This window comes from Neomonachus schauinslandi, chromosome 10 (assembly GCF_002201575.2).
Source record: "Neomonachus schauinslandi chromosome 10, ASM220157v2, whole genome shotgun sequence".
NCBI lineage: Eukaryota > Metazoa > Chordata > Mammalia > Carnivora > Phocidae > Neomonachus > Neomonachus schauinslandi.
Genome location: NC_058412.1, coordinates 6704307 through 6728460, shown reverse-complemented (window position 1 = coordinate 6728460; position 24154 = coordinate 6704307). Strand labels below are relative to the sequence as shown.

Sequence of the window (24154 nt, the reverse complement as noted above, 5' to 3'; positions counted from 1 at the left end):
ACCTAGCACAGGGCTTTGGAGAGAGGAGGTATTTTAACTTCCGTGTTGAAAATGGCACAATGGGGAGCGGGGGGGCGGGGGGGGCTCTGCTACTTCTACTCTCGAGGAGTGACGTGGACACAGGGTAACCACAGAGGTTCTGGGAGGTAAGGCTGCTGCTTGAGCAGCCTCTTCTCTTTCCGAGGCAGCAGACTGGAAGGAGCGGCCAAAGGGATCTGAGTTAGATGAGGTCGAACCTTCTGGTGGCAAGTAACATGACACAGTGAAATGGGATTGTGAGGGAGGCCGAAGGACAGGGGACATGCGTCAGCTTATAACTTCGTGATGAGCCTTCCTAATTTTACCGTCCTTGGTAAGTGAACAAGGCATCCTAGATGGCCTGAAGCACCAAGCACTAACCGACCCCACCTGGGTCCCTAGCCCTGGCCTGGTGGCCTCAAGCCATTGTCAGGTGACAAAACCCCAGGGCCTCACCGCCGTTTCCCCAAGAATGAGGCTGATGGTCAACCATGTCAGCTGACAGTACCGACGTACCAAGGAGTCAACGCCTACAATGGATTTTTCGGATCGTCAGTGACAGATCCAGGACTGAACCTCGGGATCAGACCCCTGTTTAGAGCCAGCCATGCTCTCACAACCCATCTTTCACTATAATGTGGACACCGTCGTCCCCTTGCCAAGCACCATCGTTCTCAGAAGGTAAGTGACAGAAAAGCCACAGCACCCCTCTGTGTGCGAGGGGCCCACATGCCTCCGAGTCTGTGGTAGGCAGATGGGAGGGGGCGTGAGGAGGAGAATTCCCTGGGAATCAGAAAGTTGCCTCCCTTCTGCTTGGACTTGGCTCGTTTACCAGGGGACAGCTGGTCCAGGGAGCCACCATATCCATGCGTCACACTCGTCCAATGCAGAGAAATGTGCCTCCTCACAGTTTTGCCAAGTTCCAGCGAATATTTCAGCCTGCAGAGAACTCCTTTAGAATCATCAACAAAAGCAAAGCATTTGCAGATGGAGGCTGCAGGGTCATGTCAAGAAAATGTGGGTCCCAGCAGGCCTCGTGGGCAGGAGCCAAGGAAGCAGGAAGCCTGGTGGGAAGCAGCCCCCAACACTCCCAGAGGACTTTGAGGGCGACACCGAGCAGACACAGGGTCAGATCAGATCTAGGAGGGTCTGAAGTGCCACATCACTCAGCAAAGCAAATGCTAGCCCCTATTCAGTCCGCAAACGCCCACCGAGTCCTTAGGCATGCTGGGCGCTGAGCATGAGACACGACCCTGCTTGGAGAGAGCTCAGTCTAACGAGAGGGATGTTGACAGAAAGAGATGCCCGGTGCTGAGGGCTGGGAAAGAAGTCTGTGCTGAGCACAATGAGTGAGGAGACAGCAGGTGTACATCAGCAGGGCAGCTGCCTGGTCAAGACGCCCGCTTTACCCCACTTGCCTTGCGGGGAACCCTGCATGCCTCCCCCTCACTGCATGGAAGCACCTGAGCACGGGGACTTGGGAGTCCCACATTCCTGCAGATCTGTAGCACCTACCCGTGCAGGGTCCACGGAGCCAGAGAGAGGCCTTAGAGGTTATCTGGAAATTGTGTTTAGAGTTTGGGGTGAGGATGTGGAAAACCTCCTACTCGTTTTCATGTTTCCAGGTGGAGGGAGATCTACTCTTCTGACATTTTTCCCTGTTTTTATGCCCCTCAACGGGAGGAATGGACAAATGAGAGAAAGAACTTCCCTGAGAGAGGGCCTTAGCCCAGCTGTACCCACAGAATGCCACACTGGGGGTGGTGGGCTCCTCCTGTCCGGAGCCTGGGGGCTGTTGTTACCTCACGTGTGAACCTGGTCAACCAATCTGGCTTCTCTCAGCAACAAAGCAGACTTTTGGGCCGCTCCCATCCCAGCAGCATGGAAGGCCAGAGGGCATGACACACCGTTAATGTTCAAATGGGTAAAGGCCCAGGGAAGTGAGGGCACTGGACCCCAGCAGGCAGAGCCAAGAAATGCTGTGAGCTCGCAATTCTGACCTCCAAAAAAGGAGTGGCTTTCATTCAGTGCCAGGTGAAACAGCGCTTCCAACTGTAAGGTAGCTGTCAGTCTCCACGGGCCTCCCTCTCCACGTGCTCTCCTTCAGACCGGGCGGTCAGCGGGCCGCCTCTCCACTGGACAGCTTGTTAACAACCTCTTGAGAAGGGAGGCAGGACAAAGTCAGGGAGCACAGGCCTGAGTCAGCAATATGTGCTCCTGAGCTTCCTGACCCTGCTCTTCAATTTGATGGAAAAGATTTTAAAATTACTGATCCCATTTCAATTTCATAATATCAAATTTTCCTTTATTAATTTCAAAGGTCATATGATGTCAAATGGATCATATGATACAAGGACATTAGTACCAATGGTACTGTTTTACATATGAAATGAAAATCAACGCTGAAATGATGACCTATGTTAGGGAGAAAGTTTACCTTCCCCAAATCTATGTTTACCAGGAGATTTCTGAAAGCAGGTTTGCTTTAAAATTTAAGGATACCAAGCAGTGTGTGCTAGAGTATCAGTTCAAATGACATGACTTCCTAGAACTAATTAGTACCTTCACATACCCAGTTTCTCTCTGCTGAATAAGACATGATTCTAAAAGCAGGTGGAGGGAAGAAAAGATAACTGCTAACCAGCCACCTTCACGGATGCCGTTGAAATCCACTCAGTTAATATGGAAACCAAGCATGCTCTGAACCCAAAATATATAAAAAAAGGAAATGGTGACATTGCCACAGCATACCATCCAAGGGAACTGTGGGCAAACCTGAGACCAGAAAATAACTCACGGAATTAAGCAAAAAAATTTTTATCATGAAGAACATGGTGAGGCCATATGGGAGAACAGGAGCGACATTCTACGTGGCGAGCATCTGTTTAGGAGCACCATGCCAGCCGGAGAATGAAAATCCCCACTCATCACAGCACACCTCCCTGAGATACGAGCTCTAGGACTGATTCACCTCAAGGACAGAGAATCACTGAGCCTGTAAAGCAGTTTTGCCCAGGACATTCCCACGGAGACGCTGGGAAGTTACTTTCCAGTTCACCCTCTTAATAGGGTGCAAAGAAGTTTAATCAACATTTGCTGCACAAGAACACATACCATGATGAACAACTCAACCAAACACCCTGAGGTCACCGCTCTGCGCATCCTAAAGGTTCATGCACGGAGCAGACAACCAGAGTGGAATCTCCCTGTGGATTCACACACAAGGACATGTGGATCATTCTTCCGAAAGGATTTAAAGTCATCTTGGAAAATAAGGAGAGCTAATCCTTCACAGTGCTTACGATGTGCCAGACATAATTCTAAACACACACACAGAGACATCTATGTGTCAAGCCTTCAGCAGATCCTCTGTGCAAGCATCCAACTGTCTACACAGAACAAAAGAACCTGGATACTTTAGAAAGGCTTGACTTCATAGGGGCACCTGGCTGGCTCCGTCGGTTAAGTGTCCAACTCTTGATTTCGGCTAAAAAATACGTAAATAAAATCTTTCAAAAAAGGGCTTGAACTCATGTTTTATAAATGAATCCTAACCCAACACACGCTGTCCATGCAGCACTTGACTTCTCAGCTGCACAGTAAGGGTTCAGGATAGGATGTCGGGCCCACTGTCCTGGTACGCAGTGGGTGGAGTTGGGGAGATGCCCACCTCCAGTGAGCAACCACATAGGCAGAGTTGAGGGGCAAGCGGAGGGTGGGAGTGAACCTCGCAAAATTCGGGGCCCTTTTCCCTCTGTTTTTCTTTTTTCTTTTTTTAAGGTTTTCTTTATTTATTTGACAGAGAGAGACAGATTAAGCACAAGCAGGAGGAGTGGCAGAGGGAGAGGTAGAAGCAGACTCCCCGCTCAGCAGGAGCCCAATGTGGGGTTTGATCCCAGACCCTGGGATCATGACCTGAGCTGAGGGCAGATGCTTGACCGACTGAGCCACCCAGGTGCCCCATCCCTCTGTTTTTCTGTAACCATGAGGGAGAGTCTGGAACTACGGCAGAGGTCAGGGTCTAGAAATACCTGCAGATATTAAATAAGCAGGCTCTGCCTGACGGCTCCATCAGGGCTAACAGCTGGCCAAACAAACTCCTGGGAACATTTGCTGACAGAGGCCCTGGGAGAGAGAGACCAAGATTCGAACCCAGTATCAGAAGCCACCTCATCATTTCACTGAGATGTAAACATCTTCCCTTCCACCTTCCTTGGCCTTTTCCTGTTTAGTGGGCAAGAGTCTCATGAAGACCATCAGTTGAGGTTTTGAGACACATTTAAGCAGGTGTAACAGATGTGCTGGGGTCAGGCTCCTACCAGCTCATGATTGCCATTAGTAAAACTACATTATATAAACTCACAGTTACACAAATTATATTAAAAACAAAGTAACAGTCAAAACTCATCACTTCTGAATCATTTTACTACTCTGTTTCTGAAGTCACTGAGGACCGCTGTTTGTGAGGCAAACTCCCCATATGAGGGTGTGTTACCAAGCACCTCTTTCCCACCGCACAGTCGGTAACTCACACTGGTTACTCGTGACGGCACAGATTTGACAAAAAGGTCATGGTGGGAGTACTGACATCACGTGGAGAGACTGTTCAACATTTGCTGGGGACGGGGATGGGGAGGGACGGCAGCTATGCTTACATGCTTAGCACGCGCCAAGACTCGCCCCCACAAAGGCCGGTTTATGTCCCAGGCTCCTCAGAGGTTAAGTTCGAGCTCTGGGATCAGATGAAAGGGCCCCGCCCCCGATCTGGCACTTCAATAACTATATAACCTTGGGCACATTATAACATTCTAAGCCTCAGTTCCTCCTTTATAAAGTGGGGATAAATACCAAGGTCATTGGTTGTCGTGAAGGGCAAATGAGCTAATACATATCAAGTGCTCTGTGAAGGGCCTCGTACAAAATAAGCAATTATTATTTCACCAAAAATCACTGAACACTTCCCACTGTCTTGAGAAAACCAGCAACGGCAATACAGCAACTGACAGAGTTTACCAGAGAATTCGTGCTTCTCTGAAAACAGACTGTGGGAATCTCAAATCTACGCCACCATCAGCTGCCCAGGATACCACCCCCTGGACACATGCAGCTCTAAGACGTGGGTGGAATGCACCATGACATCGACAATAACCACACTGTGGAACCAAGGATACACTGCTGGAGTCCTGCCGAGTCTAGCTTAGTTCTAAACTTGACGTCATCAGGGATGTGACTCACCAGGAGACCAGAATTCACTCTAGTTTCTCCCAACTTTGTGTTTCAAGACCATAAAGGAATCCTCTGGAAAGACTGGAAGGATTTGACAAGATAGTACAAAATGCATTCGAAGTTCAGGCACACTGGTTCTACGGTAGTCATCAATAAAATGTACAGCCCCTTGAGAGGTATACTGACCACAATAATTGATTTTCTGTCAAGACTACTGCTCTTTTCATTACAATCAACGGCAATCTGTAACCACTTAATGTTCACTGTCCAATGCCCAGCTACGCCAAGTGTTTCTAACACTGCTTACCACCAGCAATTACAGACTCTGAAAACAGTTCACAAAAGCTCCATTTTAGGTGGCCTCAAAACACCTAGTGTGATGTGCCTTTTCCTCAGTGGGGCCAGTCTCAAAACTCTGGACGTTACATGACAGAAAGTGCTTCAGCCTCCCAGGATCAATGTACATCGCACTGCATGGCTTATGTGTTATCACCGAACCAAGAATGAAAGCCTTCCTTAGAAACAAAGGCAGTAAAAGCAAAGACCAGTGTCTCCCCGAAAGGGCGACAGTAAGGGCCCGAGGAAAAGAGCACTGAAGGCTTGAGCCGAGTGGTGACCACAGACTTGGCAGGAATCTGCGGGGGACTCGGGGAACACGTCCTCGACCGTCTCTGGGCTCGGCGTTCCGCGTGTGGTTAAGGAATGGGGTGAGCTAAACTGCGCCACCATCCTAGTCCACACTCCTACAACAGTCGCAGCCCTCCTTTTTGTTTTACTTCACTTGATTTGTTTAAGAACCAAGTTTAATAACAAAAAGTGCCCTCAACTACCAATAGCCAAGAAGGAGGAATCATCACTGAGGTTCTAATTGCCCAAACCCATCTGGAAAAAATCAACAACCATCAGCCCAATGGAATTTCAAGAAACCAAAATGGATTTGAATGCCAACATGAAAACTCAGCTTTCAGCTCATTCATCATTTCCATTTCAAAATCAAGGATCTGAGAATTACCAGCAGCTCAGATGTTCCTAAGACATCTAACGTGAGGGACTGCATCCTCGAATAGTGAACCCCGAGCTCCCGGTGGATTCCAGAGCACTCAATGCAGGTCAGGATGCCCAGATTGGTGGAAAGCCATGTAGGATCTGCCAAAGAGAACAGAGAAAATTGGAGCTTGCAGTAAGTAGCGGGCCGGGATCACAACATTTTTCCTGTAGGGCTACTGCACGTGGAGTTTTGAGCACGAGCGTTTTCTCAATCCTTGACATAAGCCAGAGCGCTCATTCACCGTTCACTCTGCATTAGCACCGATTTACACACAACACACACACACACATGCACGTGTCTGCTCTCCGTCATCTTCCCATCCCTCCATTTCTTTACGCATTTGTCTCGACCACCCTTCCATTCATTAAGAACTCCCCAGTGACAGGCGTTGTGAACACGCAGGACGCAGTGCCCTCTAGTGGGCACAGGTCTCTGAGGGGTGTCCTGAGCATCGACCATGCCCATCGCCAACCTTGGTCAGAGCAGCAGAGAAAAACCACCACAGTCTAGTGCCGGATGGGGAACAGACTTACAATGTGTCTCTATGTTCGCAAAACATTAACGGTACCGCTAGAGAGCACCTACTACGTGCTGATGCCATACTGTGTGCTCAGCACTTCGGGGGCGGCAGGAAGAGTTCTGATCGTAAGAGCTTTGGAAACTGTGGAGACTGACAGAATCCTTCATTCAGCACATACAAGAGCGCCAGCAGGCGAACAGGTCAGGTGTCTACACAGTGCTCAGCGAGGAGAAGGGCCTTACTGGGGGGGGGGGGCTACACGGCCTCCCTGCCTGTGCCGAGGCCCAAGGCCATGCCAGTGCCCCGTCAACATGCTGCTCAGAGCAGTTACTTACCCCCTGAGGCATCCTACTATGCGCTGGCCACACGGCAGACACTCAAGACCTGCCTGACAGATGAAAGCTAGCCTGAAAATGGGGCATTCAAAATAAAGCCTACTCGAGTACCTTATCACGGCCAGTAAGTACCATTCTCTTTCGAACCACCTGCTGCCCTTGGAAACTCACAGCAGGGAAACAGCATAACCTGGCTCACGAGATCATGGTCAAGTTCTTTTTTTAAATGTTTAATTATAAAAAATTTTAGCCGTTAGGAAATACTTCTGGGCATCTGTGTTTTCACTTCTACCCTATCGGCTGTATCACGCTCTCACACGCTCTCCGCAGGTAGGAGTATGTTTCCACTACTTTGTACCAAGTTTCACGTCACCCACCCTGCAGCGTTTGCAAACAGAAATGTACAAAGCTTTGACTTCTTTCCTGAAGTGTTTTAAAAGTCCAAGTGCTGCACTGTCCTCATCTTTTCTTAAGAAAAAGCACGATTCACTACTTACCACTCCCTACCTCGTCTCCTGCCAGAAGGTAATTTTTAATGGGTCTGAGACCCTGAGGGAGTTCCTCAAACTACCCCTAGATATACAGCCTTTGGGGCAATAGGAACGTCCCAGCAATTCTCAACTGCCCACTCTATTTTTGTTGTGTTGTTTTTTGTAAGAACTGTCATAGAATGAGAGGAAGGAAAACGGTAACTGACCATCCCATGATCTTTCTCATTTTGTAAATGTCCAGAAACAGCTATTCCAAAGCTCCCCGGACCTCATGGCACCATTCCATCTTAGTCAGAAGAAATCCACTCCTTAGGCTTTTAAAATACTAGCTATTAAAATCTACAATGATACTCTATGTCAATTAAAAAAATGAAGCCCCTGAGAGGCTTCATCAAAATGAAGAATAAACATCTCATTTCACAGAACGTGCACCTGGGAGGGACCCGAAAACATTCTCGGCCAGTTCCTTCGCCTTCCATACAGGAAAACCGATACCTAACAAAGAAAGTGGCTCTCCCAGCAGCACAGACTAAACAGCGGCTAGAAGTTCTACAAAGCAGCACAAAGAGAGGATGGAGTAAATCCCAGGAAAAGCCGCCCCTACACGGCCACACAGCCAATATAATGAGCAGATGACCTTGGTTTCACCTGCATTCTGTGCTTCCGTTTTCATTTCTTAAAAAGCTTCTAATCTTTTCAGCTCCATCGGGCCATCTTCGTGTTGCCCTGTGCGGGGCCCGGAGGTAGGCGTCTTCCCCCCCCCCACCCTCCACCCCCAAAGGTCTGCACACAGCCCAGGACGCAGCTGTGTGCCGCCCGGGCACCGCCGGGTCTGCAGTGAAAGGGAAAATCGGTGACTGGTCTGTGAATCGGAATGAGATGTGACTGTCCCAAAGCTGGGGGGAGGGACGGGGGAGAGTGTCACCTGGTGCCCCACAGTCGCAACACACGTCATTGCCCGTCATCCTCTGCACTTCGGAGATGATCTCCTTTGTCAGCTCTTGGACTATGTTATTTTCCCCGGTATTGTCATCCCCCTTAAATGCATTGTTTAAAGCTTCTTCTTTGCTGTTCTGCAGCACAGACATCCATCTAGAAAAATAACAGAGATGCTGTGTTAAAGCCCCAAGGACTGCGAGGTCCTGGCCCCAAGGCCCATCTCCAAGGAACTTACATTTGACATTCCTGCTCATCCTCCGCTTGGAAGTGGTACGTCCTGTCATCTGCACGGCAAGAGGAATTTGTCAATTGTGAGCCTGCACGGTAATCCGCACAGGATTCCAGCAGAAAGTGGTTTATAACTAACCTCGGGAATAACCGCAACTCTCCGCTAGGAAATGAACCATCTCTAGAGAACCGAGCCCTCCCTCCCTCGTGTCATTCCATGCCTTCCTTGCCCTTGCTCTGGGGGATTGTGGCTTTATCATCCAAATTCACAAACCTGCCCTGCCCTCCATTCCAGTTCATAAAGAGATGAAACTTACCCAGGCCGAAGCTATTCATGGCCGGAAACCATCAACATCTTTTCAAAAGCTTTGCTTTTTAACTTGCTACAAAGTTGGTCCCCCCAAAAGTAATTGTTACAGCCCTTTGAATAATAAAAGCCTGTCCTCATGAGTATCTGAGAAGTTTTCTGGCCTTCTTAGAAAGAGGAGGCGTTCTAGCAGGCCATGGGAGTGCTGTGTTGCAGGGCGAAGCAGGAGGGACAGCCAGGTGATGACGGGATGTGAGACCGTAGGCTCACACACAGCCATGTGCAAACACAGCAGCGCCTACAAGGCTTGTCCCAGACTGCTGACCCCTGTGCATGGAGCAGAGAAGAGGGGCACGGGATGTGCTCTTCCTCCCAAAAGTGCAGAACCTCAGTCCAATTGTGGGAGAGCATCAGAGAAATCCAAGTTGAGGGACAGGTGACTAAAAAACCGATCAATCTTCTTCAAAACAAGTATCAAGGTCATGGAAGACCAGGAAAGGCTCTGACGTTGCCACAGCCAGTAGCAGATGAAGATGAAGTAAAAACGAACCGCGGGATCCTGCAGGGAGTCCCGAGCACCGGAGGAAACGCCCAAACCATGTAAGACTCCTCGTGAACAGCATCACCAATGTTGATCTCCGGGTTTTTTGGGGTTTTTTTTAAAGATTTTATTTATTTGACAGAGACACAGCGAGAGAGGGAACACAAGCAGGGGGGGCGGGAGAGGGAGAACCAGGCTTCCCGTGGAGCAGGGAGCCCGATGCGGGGCTCGATCCCAGGACCCTGGGATCATGACCTAAGCCGAAGGCAGACGCTTAACGACTGAGCCACCCAGGCGCCCAGATTCCCAGGTTTTGACAGAGTACACATGGCCGGTAACACGTACCATATACTACCAGACAAGCCATCAGGGGGCTGGTGAGGGATATACAGAGATTCTGTCTACAGTGAGTCCAAAACAAAGCCAAAAAGGAAAATTAAATTTAAAACCAAACAGAACAAAAAAAGGGAGGAGACCCAACTTCTGCAGAGAGCAGAGCAGTGACTGTCCTTGGGGACGCACAGAACCCTCGGGGCCCCTCTGAATGAGCTCACACGTCGTCTTCCAGCAGTGGTCTTCAGAGCCCTGGAAGCAGGCTGGTCCTGAGCACGGCTCCTGGCGGGCTGGCTGGAGGGACACCGAGGCCCACGGAGGGCAAGCAGCAAAGACAAACAGCCAGCGGCAGAGGAATCCGGTCTTTGACTCATGGTCCCATTCGCTTCTTCCCACCCTGTTCTACCGTTTTTCTCACACTAAGGGGGGACAGAACGACACCCCTGCTCCAACCCTACCCCGTCACCGAGGAGAGGAGCGGGACTTAAGAGAACAGTTTCAAGTTCAGAAATATGAACTGAATTTCGGGATCCAGCGGTCAGAGGCTGAGCCATGCAGAGGTGCCAGTGCCGGAAAGAGGGAGCAATGCCCCTTCTGCGGCTCCCACCTCAGGCCCTGATGTGAATGGCCTCAGCCGGAGGCGGGGCCCGGAGGCACAGAGCCACCCCCCACACGGAGGGCCTCTCAGAGTTCTCGGGAAGCTGTGCTGTGGTGGGTAGCGTTAGGGGCTCTGCCTCTCACTGAGCCGCCTCCCGGCCAGACCCGCACAGCTCCAGGAGGAGAATCGAGGCGGCCAGGGGAGCAGCCCATTTCCTTTGGCCAATTCTATATTCTGACATGTGAGGAGCAGGCGAAATGCTCTGTGAAAACTTGCAAGTAAGAATTCACTCCTACAGACACTTTCGAGATGCTTATATATAAACTCAAGAGCAGTTTCTAGCAGCTTCAACTCTGAGAGAAGAAAAAGCAAGAGAAGATGGTAGCTGGGGGCTGGGAAGGGCTGCCTCTCTGCGTGAGGCTCCGGCTCCAGCTGGCCACAGCCCCAGTGTGTGGACCTGGAAAGACCCTGGCTCCTGGTCCGTCTTATTCAGGCTGCCGCTGACCTAGGTCACCTGCAAATTCTCCTGCACCTTCCATCCTGCCAAGGGTGACGGTGTGATTGAGGACAGTGGCGCAGGACTTGAGTTTGCAAAGGGTGGGGGTCAATCTGAGGGCAACGGAGCTGGACGAGCTCCTGAAGGCCTGGCCTTGCCACAGAAACGCCCTCCTTGAGGAGCCCAGGCCCATTGACAGCTGGCTCCGAGTGGGGAATGCCTGCTGGGGGAAAGAATGGTAACGGAGGGCCCTGCAGGGAACCAACGGAAGCCAGCTGTCAGTCTCTTACTCTTCCGGGCTGCCTGAGCCATTTCGGAATGGCTTCCCAGGAGGAGGGTGACTCTGGGAACCTGAGACACCCACAGCTGAAGTATCCTCCTCACTGCCCATGATCGTGCAGCTTGACTTTTATTTCTCCAACCACCCAAATGTTTGAAGAGCTCAAACGCATCTTCGAGCTATGTGTCCCAGTAGCCTGGCCAGCAGGTGGGGGAGGAACAGAGAGGGCGAGAGCCTCGTGTCCTGACTCAGGCACAATCAGACATGACCCCGAGCCCCAACCTTCTCGGGATGCTCGACAAATCAAGGCTTCACCGCTTGGCAGCGTCTCCCTGGAGGACTCCTGGCCGGTTTTCAGGCTTCTCTGTGACAACTAAACCCACATACCGCTTCGACAAAGCATTTTCACCACAACTACTCCTAGGAGAGTAACACCTTTTGAAAACTAGGATGAAAAATTCGTAGGATTGGGATTCACTCTACCCACTAAAGGACAGTGGGAAGAAGAAGAAAGAAGCGTTTTCAAAGAATGACAATGGACTCTGGCAAATTTACAAAAGTGCCTCAAACCGAATTCGGGAAGCCCTTCTGGGTATCAGAGGCAGGAAGCCCTTGCCCGAAGATGTTTATTATGCATTAGATAGTAGAGCAAAGATACTGATGGAATCTTGGGAAATGCCGGCTTGCCAGAGCATTCACACGAAACCAGATTTACACAGGCCCGCCTTCCCACACGTCCAGGGAATGCAATAATTCACGCTTGGTAGGGAGCGGGGCACACTTACCATCTACTGACCCTCCTTGGTGCCTGACCAGTAGTTACAAACGTGTAGGTTGGGGAGTGCTTCGGGGTTGTTTACAAGTATGAAGTAAATTCCTTTTTGCATCTCATGGGACCCCCGCAGGGGTGCTGGAGGGAACAGGGCAAGTAGAGGGATGTTCACCTCTGCCTCCCCGTGTGCGCGCAGCTCGGGCAAGCTCTGTTAACTACTAAGGGCCCATCAGGTCTTGAAGGGTGACACACTGCTTATCATGGGTTATTGCTTCAGAAAAAGGATGGCCTAAAGCCTCCGAGTGGTCCCCAGCCACTTGCTGACATCAGCTTATACCAAAAAGGTCTCTCCCTTTACATAAAACTCTATTGCTCTCTGAAGGCAGGTAACCCCAGGAGCGATCCCATGTTATTATTTTTTTTTAAAGATTTATTTATTTATTTTAGAGGGAGAGCTCAGGGGGTACAGGGAGAGAGGGAGAGACAGAATCTCGAGCAGACTCCCACTGAGTGTGGAGCCTAACACGAGGCTCGATCTCATGACCCTGGGATCAGGACCTGAGCCAAAATCAAGTCAGATGCTCAACCCACTGAGCCACGCAGGCGCCCCTCGATCCCACTGTAAACTACGGTCAGTCCTGCACGTTTACACTGTCTCGTGTGAATGAAGGATCTGAGAGTACAGAGGGGTAAACACATTTGTGGCCCTCGCGAGACTGAGGAAGCACATGGGGTCTGAAGCAGGATAAAGTCAATATTACAAATTAGCCTAGAATCTGAAGGACAGAACAATGCCCAAACCCTTCTCACACATCACCTGCTCAAGGCTCTCCTCCAACTTAGTACAGTGCGCATTACAACGGGGACAACAGGGTACAAAGATGAATGGCCATGGGCCTCCGTCTCATCATCCAGAGAAGTGGAGGTGGTAATAATTACCTCCTAAGCTTGCTGTGAGCAGTAAATCATATAAGAAATAACTTCCTAGCCCTCAGTAATATAATCCAACAGACATCTTAAAAACTAGCCACGTCATGCTCTGGATACTGAGGCAATTAAGACTGTGCTCACCTTCCTAAAATGCACGTTCTAGACTTTTCCTCTATAAACACAATTCTTGTGCCTAAACCCGTTGTGACCCCCTTTGAAAGGGGATCTGGCTCCTTCCTCCCCCCAAACTGTAACCCTGCCACCTAAAAGTGCCATGAACAAAGGCCAATCTTATTTCAAGACACACTAGTCCTTTCCTTTCTTAGGGACGCTGAGTAGACACTCGTCACAACAGATGGTTCTGTGGTGATTCTTTTGTGTACACCACAAAAAAGAAAAGCATACAGAAGCAAAAAGACAAATTCTGTGGTGGGGAAGACAAAACAATTTCAAAAATGAACGTTTCCAGGGCTCTGAAGACCTTACCATGTTAGCTGTGCAGCATTTCTAACATCACCCAAACCATGGAAGCTTTGACAACACAGAATCGTCCTTTTTTATAGTTAAGTGAGGAGATTTTAGGCTCAAGGGGCTGATCTAGTATAATCTCCTTGTTTACGGGGGCCCATGAGGAGAGCAGGGCTCTCAGCGTCAGTTCCTAAACTGGAGGGACTGGCAAACAAACAGTTATGAGTGGAAAGAGGAAGCATGTATGTCATGTGAAGGCATTTCTCCTTGACAATCAATTTTTTGAAATGGGATTGACGCCCCAGCAGAGAGTTGAAAATCATTTCTCTAGTGGCCTAGCACCTGAGAAATAAACTTACGTGAAATAAGGTCAAAACACTTTTTCTCCTCGGGGTTGGTCTTCACTTGGCAGGTTAATAGGTTGAGCTTTGCCGGAGGCCGGTTTGCCTGTTTAAAAACAGAGAAATAGGGAGATGTGTGGGAAGGAGGAGAAAATCATATAGTATCATTTCTCATTAAAATACAGCAAGAACATGGGGCGCCTGGGGGGCTCAGTCTGTTAAGTGTCCACCTTCAGCTCAGGTCATGATCTCAGAGTCCTGGGATTGAGCACCGTGTCCAGCTCTGCGCCCAGCCGGGGGTCTGCTTGTCCCTCTGCCCCTTCCCCTGCTCCCATTCTCTCTCTTTCTCTGAAATAAATAAAATCTTTTAAAAAAAATACAGCAAGAACAAGATTTCCACTAGTTTGCAAAAATGGCTTGCAGAAGGCAGATTTTATGTAGGCAGGCACAACACAGCATGTCCTTAAATCTCAGCTCCCTGGAAGGCAGTTGCCACTTCCTGTGAGGGACACTTGGTGGCCCCACACCTACCCAGCCAGGGCGCAAGTGATGCTTGCTGTGAGGCCGATGGGCGTGGGCTCCCTGAGATCAAAATGCTCCACGGCTAATGCTCTGAGACATCTGTCCCAATTCCTACTGATGACACAGATGGTTGGCTGGGTGACTTAGGCACCAAGCTCAATTTCTGGTGATCTTAGAAGTGTTTTCCTGAGTGTAAACACTCACTTCCAAGGAAAGAAATCTCATAGCACAAAAATGACAGAGAAATTATTTTCCCTACTTTTTGAAGTCAAAACAGGTAACAGATTGATAATCCTAAATGCTAACCATTTGTCACTTGAGTTTTAACAAAACCCATCTCATTCACATAAGTACCCCGAATCCCTCCCAACACAATGGCAACAAAAGATCATAATACATTTTTGTCAGACAGATGTCAAAATGGGTATTTTATTACCATTTCAAAAACCACCATAATTAGTCCAAAAAAAGGCAAAGATCAAAGGATAAGATAATTTTAGGGGAAAAAAAAAATATCAATGGTAAAATGTCTCTCAGAAATCTTGGAGAAATCTCCAAATATGAATGGGCTTATCTTACCCACCTCCCCAGCTGCAGAAGGAAAAGATCAAATAAAATGCCGTATACTTCAACCTTTTATTCACCCTACCTGTGGCCACCAGCCACATTTACAGGTTGTGAAAGCTTGGATTTGGCATTCATTGAGAAACACACACATGAGCATCCACACCTGGGCAGACCTGTGAGACCTTCATTCATTTATAAACTCCTTTCCACTAAACTCAGGGTAGGGGTAAGGGAGCACAGTCTCCATTCAAATAGGATGGATCCTTGCAGTGTGAAGTTTGGGTTTGATAAAAGGAAGGTGGGGTAAAAACAGAAGTTGGATAAAAAGGGTGGACCAGACTCTCCTGGTCTGTAGCCATGCTGGGCTCATCTCTCATATGAAATTCACTGGATATTCTCCACAGTCGTAGATGCCTAACAGAATCCTTCAATCGTCAGAAATCAGTATTAAAAGACTTCAAGCTCTATCCAATCTTGCAAACCTTGACAATTCCAAGTGAAAGTACCATCAATCCAATTTTGGATCTTTACCAACAGAATTACCTGGCTCATCTAGGAACCAATACACCGAATGATATATTTCTACAGCACCAAGTGGTTGACCACACCACAATGCAACCACATACTTGACCGCATAAAGTAGTTGTCTACCTGTCACCTCCTGTGATCACACAACTACATATATGCATCTAGGGGATGTTCCTGGCCTATTTCCAAACTGCTGGTGTCCACTGGATCTCAGGCACAGGAGCAGTAAGAGGGGCTGGTGTACACAGAAACACTTTCATGCACAAGAAGATAATTCTGAATAGTAAGAGTAGCTACATTTACTCAGCAATTAAAAACCATCATCATCATTATTATGATTTGCCTATAGGAGGCAGGTACTACTGTTCTAAGAATTTTTAATAAAATAACTCATTTAATTTTCCTAAACTGACCTTTGAGGTAGGAACTGCTCCAGTTTTATAGACAGAGGGACTGGCCCAGATAGACTAAGTAACGTGATGAATCTTACAGAGCTTGGGGGCAGTGAAGCAACATTTGAGCCAAGGGCAGCCTGGGCTCAGAGCACAAGCTCTTAACTGCAGCGCATGGATTTCCGTGGAAAGCAGAGGCACGGACCTGGACATATCTGTGCATACCTTTCAGTGCCACAAAGAAGCACAACTGAATTAAAACCACCCTCTAACTTGTATCCTTCCATCTTCCCTGTGCCATGGGGAAAGCTGCTCATTCTTACCAAGACAGCTACCCTCAAAGACAGACTGTCCTTCACATGTACAAACAGCACAAGACATGGGAAAATATTCAGGGCCTCTATTTGAAGTAGGAATAATTCTGAAGGCACAAATGTGGCTACATGTTCAAAGTAACAGCTGTCAGAGTAGGTCCCCAAAACTCAGAACAGCTGATACTGCTGAAGATGTCAGCTTGTATGTTTTACATTAATAAATGTTTGCTATTTGTCCATCCAGATTAAGGAGTAGCTGACACAAAAGCTGTAAGAAAAAATCTACAGGAGAAAATTTTTAAATAGAGAAAACTCTATCCTTTCAATTCTCTCCCCTGCTGCAATTTGAGAGAAATGGTGTCATCACTGAATTCAGCTATAGAACAGTTCTACCTAATGCATCAGATACCAGTGCTCTTTGAGAGCTTAATTTGAAAAGCTCTGCCTTAATAGAAAGGAAGGATCAGGAAAGAGATCTATAGATTTTGTATTTGACTCAAGGCACTGATTATCAGAGCTCCTCTCTTTTTAATAATGCCATTCTATTTTTTCCAATTTCTCGGGCCTTTAATAGGAAGTCTGTATTCTTCATGATTGATGATCATTTAAAAAAAATGAGACTACATAATAACCAGGGGACATTTCTTCCAGTTTAAAAAGTCTCCAGTCTTTGGCAGTGTGGCAAAGTGATGCACTTGGCAAAGATGATACTCAATTAGTTATTTTGTCCCAAGGATCACTTTTCCCAGTGCCAGAAAACACAATTAACCTTGGCTAACAGGGAATACCAACTACAGCTTTCACTGAATCCATCCGGATGTTATCATCGTCCCTCTGCTAGAATACAGGACACAACAGTCTCCTCTCCCAAAGGCTGCCAGCTTCCTGGGAAAAAACTGGTTTTCCAAATGGCACAAATACACCCCGTGCTTCCACAATGTAAAGATCTGATTCTCCACTGAGCGCCAGCTACCGCTCTTAGATCCCCATTTACTCAATCAGGTCTTTGTGAACAACTGTCCTTTTCCCCCGATGATAAATTAGCCTACTCAGGGAGACACTGGCTACAAAGGAGCCAAATCCAAACAAAATCAAACAAAAAGGCACCTCTCAAATCCCTTTCTCGGCAGAGGTTAATTCACATCACTGCCCATGAACACTGAGTGCAGTGGCGTGTGTGTGTGTGTGTGTGTGTGTGTGTGTGTGTGTGTGTGTGTGTTGGGGGGCGGATTCTGCTTTCCAGAGCAAGCAGAATGCACACAGAATTAGGAGAAAAGGACAGCTCTGTGGTGTGTGTATAGGCCCTGCTTTAGGAACCCTCTGGTCTTCCTGGCAAGGCAGAGGGCCAGAGGCAGGGTTGCTCCCACGGCACCCAGCCCAGGCTGCGAAGGGCCCGGTGAGTCACAGAGAGCGCGCAGAGATTCCCTAGATGGGGATCCCCCTAAACACAAAGCACTTACTAAATATGCAAGTTGCGTGACAAGGTGAGCTGTCAGCACGCTAGTAAAGCTAGCTATAACTACTACCTGCCAAAAACCGGAGCAACCCATCAACATTTAAAGGAAACTGAGCCTCTGCATCTTCTAGGGAGAAGTAATGGAAGTGATGTGAGCCCAAGTTTACACTGTGAGCAAAGGATTACTAGGCCTGTTTTCATTTCTCTCTTGGAGGGAGAACCACTCGCCGGCTTAAGCCGAGGCTCTGGGTCTAGCAGAATGCTTTAATGCTTTAATGAGGCAAATATACCAAATGACTTAAGAGCTGTAAAGAGGCACAGAATGAAACTCAGTCTTACTCTGTGAAATTTTCTGCATGGAGGCAATAAACCTGAATTAAAACAAACAACTGAGTAGAAAACAATTTGAAAGCAGAGCACAGAAACACAGGTGTCTGGAGCAGGGATGGAACCTGGCCATCATCCAGTCTGTGGTCTTAATTTTAAAGAGGCATGGTGACTAGATAGATCAGCCTCCCTGAGTCTATAGCACTCCTCCCCAACACTCAGGCATATGTCTATACGGAAAGAACATCACATCAGGATCCAAACTGCACAGCCCCGGGAGTGATGTCGTGACCACGAAGGAGGCCAGTGAAGGCTGGATTTTAGAAAAGAGAAATGATCTCTATTTGCCCAGGCAGAGACACATTCAATCTCCTAGGCCAAAGGTCCCAAGAGATCCCTATAGACACTGAACGTATGCTAGGGCCCAGTCTCTCTCTCTTCCCCAAGCAGTCAGTGAAAACGAAGGGGCCCCTAGTGGGACACAATCGAGGCTCAAGGGAGGTTTTACTCTGTTTCCTTATGCATGAGTCATGAGAAGAGCTGTTTCTCTGGAACTCACGTTGAGCTATTACCTGTCTACAGCTGTGCTCCTGCCCATCTCTGCCTTTCACCAGGGGAACTGGTGGGAAAGGGGGGTTGGGGGGAATGACAAAGACTCCGGGTCATCTCTACTCCCATGCACTCACAGGACTGGGGCTGCTTGTATGCACATAGTACCAGGCCTTCTGCTTGGGGAACAGAAATGCTGGCCACCATCAGTGTTCTCATTGGTCCCAAAATAGCAACAACTCAGCCTTTAGACATTTTCAAAAATGTCTACCAGCCTACGTGGTATTTATCAGATTCTGTCATACCAGGTAAGGCATGACACACCTAAGCCACCATGGGAAAGAGCACCACGGTGTGAAAGGCTGTGTTTGTAACTGTGGTTAAAATTCCTGGTCTGGAAGATAGATTAGTAAATCATTTTATTCAGATTGATTGGTTTTTCAATAGGCTACACACAGAGGCCTCTGTTTCTTGCAAGGACTCTTATACACAGGATGACAGAAAAAGGTCTTGATTAAGGTTGGGCGCAGTGTGTTAGATTTCTACAATACATGACTGAAATCTCTCTTCTCTTGGATTTCGGATTCCCAGTGTACTGACCACCGAAACGCTTCCCCTCTAATGGAAAAGTAGGCATCTTCCCAAGCAGGATATTCGATTTCCAGAGACAAAGACAGCTGGGAAGTGGTGGGCTGTTTGTTTCTGGAAGCCACCGGTGTCTAAATGAAGACCGCCGACCCAGTCAGGCAGTGAACGACACAAGGCTCTCCCCAGCTGGAGCAGCGTGAACAGGGGACAGGTGCACCACATCGAGAAGGACCCCAGATGCGCTCTCCTAGCTGAGGGGGGGGGGTTGTCTTTAAAAGGCGTTGTCAAGGCCAGACCGTGCCCAGTGGCTGGCATCCCCCACTCACCTCCCTGCAGCAGCCCCCGAATTAAAAGAGAATACTTACGGTGCCGTGGGATATGGTCAGGAAACCATTTTTAACTGAACATTTCCTTTTCTGCCACACTTTTCGGATCCTTAGAGATAAATGAGAAAGAAAAGATAAGAGTTGAGCAATTTTGGGCGCAGGAGACCCACGCGCACGTCACCTCCAGCCCCACGGCCACTTACCCGTCGCTCTTCTTATAGAGATTGCCGTTCCGCTCAGTCCCGTGCTCTTTGTTTCCCTGAGGCTGATGTAAACTATAGGCTGTACTCTGGCGAATTTGTGGATCCTAAAAATGGTCGAGAAGTTGCTTTTAATCCTGTCCAGATTCCAAGTTTTAAAAAAGCTGTCCTTACATTTTTTTTTAATTAGAGAAATGTCATCTATCAGCACACCAAAAAAAAAAAAAAAAAAGGGCATAAAAGTCATACCCAGGAATTCGTTAATGCCACCTGCAAGGCTGGAGAAGTAAATGTCAAACCAGCATCCCCCAACCAGCTGATGGAGAATGAGCTATTTGGAAGTTACAGATTTTACTTAATTGTGAGCCTTAAGTCCCTAATAATGGCAAGAAGCTCCTGGTGTGGCAAAAGCAGCTTTCAGAAGAAAGGTAACATATGTGTTGGAAAAGGCAGCACTTTTAAGCAAGAAAAATCCCCAATGTTCCACCTCTTGTAGGCAAGTTACTTACGCTCCCTGCCTCAGTTTCTTCCTTGGAAAATAGGAAAACAATACCCAGTAAAATGATAAATATAGTAAGGTCTGAGTAAGAGAACACGTGTGAACACCCGGTACATAACAGGTGTTGAACAATATTCCCCTCCTGATCCGTCAACCCAGCAAAGGGGCCGAAGCACTGAACCTAACCGCCTCAGCCTCAGAGCAGACTGTGCACTTGGTCAGCAGAGAATCTGCCACAGTTGGAAACTCCGGTCTTCAGCTACCCCGGGCATCCAGTGGGCGCTCAACTATTGAACAGATGATATCAGAAGCCCTGAGCCGAGCGTGGAAAGGAACTGTCCATACTAGAACTGGAAATTCTGGCAGACGTAGGAAACGGGGGAGCAAAACATGAACAGAGTTCACAGGCCAATTGTTTATTGAGAAGCTCCCAACTGCTCCATTTCATAATGGAGGAAATAGAAACACGATGAAAATAAGTGATTTGGTTAAGATGCAGAGCCTGTTAGGGCCAGAGAGGAGAATGGAAGGGAATTCCAACCTCCCCCTCGATGCTCCTTCCATGTGCCCTCACCAGAAGATGTCCCAAGACACAGTCTCATCTCCACCATCCTTGGGGAAACTAGGCACTGCCTGATGAAGAAAGAACTAATACATGACCGTCAAAGTGATCCGGACCAAGTACACAAGTATTCTAGAAGTGAAGGGCCAAGTGGGGGAAGCCGCAGGAGTCTGGAGGGACGGAGTTTTCGAGACGAAAGCAAGCAGAGATGGAGAATAAAGGGAGAGTAACACACAGACGCATGGAGAGGAAAGTGGTGGCTGTGGTCATCCTCTGTGGATATCAGGACAGCTAGTGTAGCTCAGACAAAGTGGGCCAAGTGGTAGAAGGGACAGACAGACTTGAGTCAGAGTTACCGACTTCATCTGAAGGCAATAGCAAGCCACCTCACTTCTTGACAGTTTTAAAGGTTTTTGAAGCATAACATTTTAAATTTTGATGAAATTTATCTATTGCTTCTTTTGTCATTTATACTTTAGATGTCACATCTAAGAAACCATGGCTTACTCCAAGATCATGAAGAGTTATACCTATGTTTTCTTCTAAGAATCCGAGTTTCAGCTCTTAGACTTAGGTTTCTGATCCATTTTGAGTTAATTTTTGGTTATGGTGTGAGGTAGGGGTCCAAATTCATTCCTTTGCTTGTGGCTATCCAGTTGTCCCAGCAACACTTGTTGAAAAGACTATTCTTTCCTCACTGAATTGTCTTAGCACCCATGTTGAAAAAACAACTGGCCATATGTATAAGGGTTTATTTCTGGACTCTCAATTCTGTTTCACTGATCAGTAAGCCTAACCTTGCAGCAGTACCACACTGTCTTGATTATTATAGCTTAGTGGTGAATCCTGAAATCAGGAAGTGTGAGTCCTCCAACTTGTGTTCTTTTTCAAGGCTGTTTTGACTATTCTGGGTCCCCTGCATTTCCTTATGAGTTTTAGAATCAGCTTGTCAATTTCTGCAAAAAGGAAGGGGGGAATTTGATAGGGATGGCACTGAATCTGCAGATCAGTAAGGGGGCTGTGGCCACCTGAACAGTATTAAATCCTCCATTCCATGAACATGATCTGTCTAGCACAGGCGTTTTGTTTTGTTTTGTTTTGTTTTTAGCACTGACTTTTTAATTGTGAAATATATATGGGACTACTCTGCAAATAAGGAAAATCAAAAGAAAATCTTGATCTGAGAAATCAATAACGTGCTCAGGCATCCCATTACTGAATTGACAACAGAGCCTAGACAAATAGACCCCAAAATAGGAGAAACATCCTCATTCTTCACAGAGAGTTCACGCAGCACTCCTGCCTCCAGACGGGCAAACAACTCACTCATCAGGTGAGGATGGTGCCAATTTCCACACTCTCTCAGAAGGGCAGAATATTAGCACTAGAAATCTAGAGCAAACCCAGCTTTATGCATCATTGGGAATAAATGCAGTGGAGGAGAAACAGAGAAGTGCTGTTCACCTATACGAATCCCTATGAAAGACTAAAAATAAACCTGTCAAAAGACTAAACTGCACAACCAAGAAATACGACTATTGATTTAGGGAGGAAAAAAAACTCTGCACAAAGTAAGTGGTGGGATCATGTGACAACACTGCCGAATGTGTTCACGCCGAGCATATTAATCAGAATGCTCACAGGCCTTATGAACAGGAAAAAGGGCATTCTTCTTTTCAACAGAATCAGACCCTTTGCCAGACTTTAAGGAAGAAATTATGGTTTTATTCTTTAGACCAGACATTTCTTGAATCAATTAAAAAGTGGAGGCAAATCTGAAGCTGTACAATGTAAAATGTGTAAATAAGAGGAATATATTCTATTTGACATAAAATTGAGTCTGCTTTAGAACTAATTATTTCAGCATCTTCAAGGTGACTTCTAAGTGATCCAACAAAAACAGCCTTTCTTCACCTGTTCATAGAGGTATTTTATACAATACCTCATCAGGTGAAGGGGTGACAAATGGAGTTTGCCTTTTCACATAACCAAGACTGCAACTCAGTGGAATACAATCCAAGAGAAAAGAGCCTTTACTTCTGGGAAAAAGAAGAATCTAACACAGAGAGGCGACTGGCTGGGGGCTGGGGTATCCACGTTACCCTGACGGAGACTCTCCATCACACTCTGCACTTCTTAGAAAAGCCAAGGATGCCCAGGACTTGACTGAGTGAGCCTCACAATGTGGAGACTGTCCCTATGTCTGAAGTACATAGGTTAAGTAGGCATTTTATGGACCTTCAGAAGGCTCTCCTAAGGTTCTTTCAATAAGCACATATCCTCTATCCTGTGACATCCAGGCAAGTTCTCAGACCCCAGGAACCATCCATGACCCTAAAGTTTATGTGGCCATATGAAGTGTTAGGCATTGGGTCCTGCCAAGACAGAGAATGCCCAGATGAGCAGTAGACTTAATATGCGAAATTTTCAGGAACAGGGGAAAAAAGAGTGATGATGTTGCATATGTTATACATATAAAGATCTACTCATTACATCAGAAGTATCCCTGAGCTCCCTAAGACCCTAGAACATCATAAAAACTTACACACTTTAGGGGTGCCTGGGTGGTTCAGTCAGTTAAGCATCTGCCTTCAGCTCAGGTCATGATCCCGGGGTCCTGGGATCGAGTCCCATGTTGGGCTCTCTGCTCAGCGGGGAGTCTGCTTCTCCCTCTCCTTCTGCCCCTCCCCCTGCTCATGCGTGCGCTCACACTCTAATAAGTAAACAAATAATCTAAAAAACAACAACAAACTTACACACTTTGTCTGTCTACCTCTTAGAAAGTCTGTATTCAGACAATTCTTGTAATAAATGGATCACCAAGGAGTCACCCCTGGATGCTTGAAGTTTCTCTACCAAGGGAGAGCTGTAACGTCCAAGTATGTCCCACATACGTCCAAGTACCTTCTTGGGCTATAACAGGTGTGTCCACTCACATGGACACAACCAGGAGCTGGGGGCTTTGCTAAGCAAGCACTAAGCCATGGTCTGAGAACAGTGTTTTCAAATCTCATTACCACACATTCCCCATTATTTCTGGGTATTTTTTAAAGAAGATTCTGTCTGATACAAGGTATTATTAAAGTCCTATAATCTGGCTAAAGAGAACAGGCTTGCCGTGGAACAGACCAGGGTTCAAATCCTGGCCCTGACACTACTGAGTGGGCTCCAGCAAGTACACTTTCCTCCTCTCTTGGACTTAAGTTGTAAATGTGGGCAGGTGGTATTATATATTACCACCTGCCCTGCAAGCCCGTTGTCTGGATTACTGGTCACAGTTATCAAGTGCCTGGAAAGACCTAAGAAATAAGGCAAGTAGGCATGGCCAAACCACAGAGCAGAACCCTGATGCAGTGAGGGGACAGGAGGTGAAGTGTGGATGAAGGTGGGCAACTGGGGAAGTGGCAGAGCCAGGGGTCAGGAACAGGGGGTCAGTCTAGGTTGGGGTGTGAC

General features: G+C 47.5%; 1 protein-coding gene across 5 annotated transcripts in view; it reads right to left on the bottom strand.

Moving 5' to 3' along the window:
• ASAP2 (ArfGAP with SH3 domain, ankyrin repeat and PH domain 2) overlaps positions 1 to 24154 on the bottom strand; it is a 111309-nt gene that overhangs the window by 28512 nt on the left and 58643 nt on the right. For all 5 annotated transcript variants that reach the window (XM_021697683.2, XM_044918623.1, XM_044918624.1 and 2 more), the window contains 6 exons: positions 19644 to 19747; positions 19480 to 19549; positions 13890 to 13977; positions 8813 to 8861; positions 8564 to 8730; positions 6257 to 6390 (listed from right to left, as the gene is read on the bottom strand). In XM_021697683.2, the coding sequence (XP_021553358.2) occupies positions 6257 to 6390; positions 8564 to 8730; positions 8813 to 8861; positions 13890 to 13977; positions 19480 to 19549; positions 19644 to 19747 (612 nt within the window). The remainder of the gene's footprint in view (positions 1 to 6256; positions 6391 to 8563; positions 8731 to 8812; positions 8862 to 13889; positions 13978 to 19479; positions 19550 to 19643; positions 19748 to 24154) is intronic.